The sequence below is a fragment of the Scomber scombrus genome, chromosome 11 (genome assembly GCF_963691925.1).
Source record: "Scomber scombrus chromosome 11, fScoSco1.1, whole genome shotgun sequence".
In the NCBI taxonomy this organism is placed as follows: Eukaryota; Metazoa; Chordata; class Actinopteri; order Scombriformes; family Scombridae; genus Scomber; species Scomber scombrus.
The window spans coordinates 6,885,507-6,889,637 of NC_084980.1; the positions used below are offsets into that span (position 1 = coordinate 6,885,507).

At 42.7% G+C, this 4,131-nt stretch overlaps 1 protein-coding gene across 3 annotated transcripts in view; it reads left to right on the forward strand.

Annotated features, from left to right (window-relative positions):
- The window catches only part of rnf220a (ring finger protein 220a), a 164,601-nt gene extending 161,403 nt beyond the window's left edge, over nt 1–3,198 (forward strand). For all 3 annotated transcript variants that reach the window (XM_062428403.1, XM_062428404.1, XM_062428402.1), the window contains one exon: nt 1,222–3,198. In XM_062428403.1, the coding sequence (XP_062284387.1) occupies nt 1,222–1,293 (72 nt within the window). In that variant the 3' untranslated portion in view covers nt 1,294–3,198. The remainder of the gene's footprint in view (nt 1–1,221) is intronic.
- Nucleotides 3,199–4,131: the final 933 nt, after the last annotated feature.

The following is a 4,131-nucleotide window of genomic DNA, read 5'->3' on the forward strand; positions in this document are numbered from 1 at the left end:
AAAGGAATGAGTCAACGAAACAGAGAGGTGGAGGACAGCGGTAGAGACCACCCAGTCAGAATGTTGTTCTGCCCGTCAGCCCTGCGTTGCATATTATCACCTGCTGCTTTACTGCAGATGGCAAACTATCAAAGCAGAGCCGAAGGACAGGAGGAGAGACGAGAGGGAAGGCTTAGAGACGATACTCAGCAGCAGACAGGAGGGTTTAGGTTTAAGAAGGTAGAGGAGGAGGTGGAAGTTGTTATCACCTGTCAAGTGCTGGTCAGTTCTATCACAGTAAATGATGTTGATTCTGTGTGTTTTTCTTGCTAACAGGCAATGCAAGTTATTGAATGTGAAAATATATAAAAACCAAAAAAAATCCTCATATTTGAGAAGCTAAAACCAGCAAGAATCTGCCATTTTTGCTTGATAATTACATGAGTACTAATGAAGCAATATTAAAACCGTTAAAATGTTGTGTCTATCCACTATGTCAACGCAATAATAAAATAATCAAAGTTAAATGAGCAGTTAAACATTTTGTAAAATGCTAACTTGACCACTTCATATTCAATAGACAGATATGAGAATGGTATCTATCTTCCCATCTGCTTCTCAGCACTTACCGAAAATGACGATTAGCTAGTTAGCAGGCTAACGTTAGCATTCCGTTTTAGTATTCCCGATACCAAATGATTGCAGACAGCTAAATTAACACAATAAACCTAATGATGGCTTATATCAGACAACATTGTGTTGATGCTTAGTGCAAAAAACTTACATGTTGCGCACTTACCGAAAATGACGATTAGCTAGTTAGCAAGCTAGCATTAGCATTCACATTGGCGTCACATTACCAAATAATTACAGTCTGCTTAATGCACCCAATGGCTTATATGGGACAACATTATAGTGGTGCTTAGTGCAAAAAACACGAATAATTTACTTTTGTATAACGCAGCGATGTTCAGTGTAGTTACCATGTTAAGAAGTGTTTACCTCTCCCTCCGCTACATTGCCAAGATGGTAACTATTGAGGGCGAGAAGTGTCCATAGTTCCACACTCAACTTTTTGACTGTTTTGAGTGCACCGTCCAGGTACTCACGGTGCACTGTATTTTTCCATACATTTCAGGGTGAACTCACTTATGCACTCAAAATATTAAGTGTAGTTTGAGACAAAGCACGTTTTTCAACAACCAAGCTAACTGTTGTCTCTCCACCTGTTGTTCTTCACAGGGGAACAAGAAGCTGTGCCCGCAGTGCAACACCATCACCTCACCTGGAGACCTGAGGCGTGTCTACTTGTAAAAGAGCACACACCCCCGCCCCCACAACGTTTCTTCATCCTTCCGATCCATTCCTCCATCATCTTGGATTTCTTCTCCCCCGTGTGATCATGATTTGTTTTTTCTTTTTTTCCTCGCGGCCCGGGTCGGTAGCTCCTAAACCTTCCAAGAGCCCACAAAGACAAGACGGGCTGTCTTTGAGACTCTGGCTCTTTCAGGAAACTTGGCTTGAATTCATGACTTTGAGCACAGCGCTCACCGGCTGTCTGCTTGGCCACCCACGAAAAAAAAAGCCAGAAAGAAACATGCGGATGCGCTGCAGTCCTACTGGCCAACAGGCTTAATGTGACTCCCTCTACATACTGAAGAACTTTATATTCAGTGGAGAGCCTGATGCATCCAGCTAAGCCCTGCTGAGACCTGGTAGCTTCACCCCGCTGGAGCTGGACCTAAAAGGAACTTCTTAATACAGAATCTAAAGACTGCTCCCCCTTCCTCCTCCTCCTCCTCCTCGTCTAGCTCTTGACATTTCAGTGGTGCTGGACAACAGGCTGATGACTTGACAGAAAGCTGCTTTTAGTTTGTTTTTCCTCCTACTCCCGACAGAGAGAAAACTCTTATCTTCACGCCCCTGTTGCTTAAGAGAATTTTAAAAAAGAAAAAGAAAAAAAAAAGGGCCTGTCCACTAAAACTGAGCTTTCAACCAAACTGAGAATAACCTCACCACCTTGAAAAGGAGTTTGACACTCCTCCTCCTTCTCCACCTATTCTTCTTCTCCTTCCCCTACCCTACCTTTCCTCCCTCTTTCGTGGTGTTATAGTGAAGTAAACCAAAAGCCCCCCACCCCGCCCCTCCTCCCCTCCCTAAGATGCAGTGCAAGCACATGTAATATAGTTCTATGTATGTTTACAATGTTGGGTGTAAATGACATAGAGTTCACACACACACACACACACACACACACACACACACACACACACACACACACACACACACACACACACACAAACACACACACACACATATGCACACATTTACCATCAGCAAACACACACACACACAAAAGTATATAATATCAAAGTCCTGTTTTTAGTTGGAAGGGTTTGGGAATGATGTTTAAGGGGGGGCGGGGGAGGGGGTAAAAAAAAGGCTTAAATTTAAAAAAAGGCCTTGTGTATTTTTAAAAAGAAGATCATTTGAAGATCCGTCAAAGTTTTATTTCACTGTACAGGAATTTAAGAAATTAAGTAATAATAAACTACTCGAGACTAGATGGTCAAGATTTAGGTGGTGTAATTTTTTTCTGCGGAGTACCTTGAAAAACTGTAGATCTGAACATGAAGCAAGGATAGATTTTTTTTTTCTCGTTAGTCTTAACGAACGGAGAGATTCCTTATCGCCCAAGACTTACTGCGACCAAGCAGACCGATGGAACCTCTCCAGTTGCAACAATGTCCAACTGAGCCTCTTCTTTTAACCTCCATCTGCGCTTCTTCTCAGTTGGGGAGTAACAACATGCTCAGATCATAGTCTAGACACTTTATTTTTGTTTAGTTTTACCCCTACATGTCTCAGAAGAAAGCTTTTTTTTCCCTCCATTGTTCTCATACTGCTATGCTGCAACAAAAAAAAAAAAGGTCCCGAAAATGGCAAACTCCCCGAAGGGCAGGTTCTTTCTGACTATAATAAGACGAGATGGATGACCAAGACTGTCAACCTCCAGATCACGCAACTCCCCTCCTCCTCTTCCTCCACCCTCCTCTTCCTCCCTCCAACCTCCTCCCCCTCCTTCCCTTTTACGGCAGCAGCAGCCAAGGTGGTGGTGTGCTTTGTGTTTGTAAAACTATGTATTCTGTGATGTCTGTATTGTTGTAAGAAATGCTGAAAAAAAAAAAAATAAGAAAAAATAAAACTTCTCAAATATCATGAGTGGTCCTGTTCACAGAAAAACCTCCCCCACCCCTCCCCGGGGCGGTAAAAATAAGACAAGAAGTGAAGAAAGTGTTCCCGTTGTTCACTGAAGTATTGAAAATAAAGGTGAGGAAGATGGCCTTAATGCAAAAGAGACACATATTCTGTTCATGTGCATTTTCATCTCAGTGTCAGTAGTGTTTGCTCCCTCCCTCTCTCTCTCTCTCTCTCTCTCTCAAAGGGACTTTTTTGCATCTGAAGTTGATCCGTCTCCATCCACTGTGAAATAATGTATAAAAAGGCCCACACCTTTTGTTTTCAGAGAGAAATAGAAGGGGTCTGGGATCCCTCTTTATGACAAGACAAATAATTCCAGGGCGAGTAAAGCATGAGCTGATTGGCTGCGATGGCTGAGCTCATCTCTATTGATGAATCTTTTTCTCGCTTTACCCCCACCCCACCCCACCTTTGGTTTTAGCTCATTATGTAGCTACAATTCTTGGTAGAATAACACTCGACAGGAGAAACAGGATGTGCCGCTACTCCGATTTCCCTCCGACCCCCCCCTCGGTTGATTGGAACCTGCCCCAAAGATGACAAATTGCACAAGAGGATTGTGTCAGAACTAATTTGTGTCTTGTATATTCTTGGAAATGGTACATGTCTTTCCCGTTTGTAAACTACATTTGACATTAATTAAATGATTGTAAATCTCAACTGACCCCGTTGGATTGTCTTGTTTCTATTCCCCTTTATCGCTGCCAATGCATGTGTGCCAAAGGAAGCATTTTCACTGTTACTTTACAGTCATTCTGCTTCAGAGGTCTGTGGGAGTCTGAACTAATGTCAGTAGGACACAACATAGAGATTAACAAAGTTTGAGCAAGTCAGGAGGAACAGCAGCGTTACACCTCAAAGTGTTTTTGGGGGGAACTACTGTATATGTGA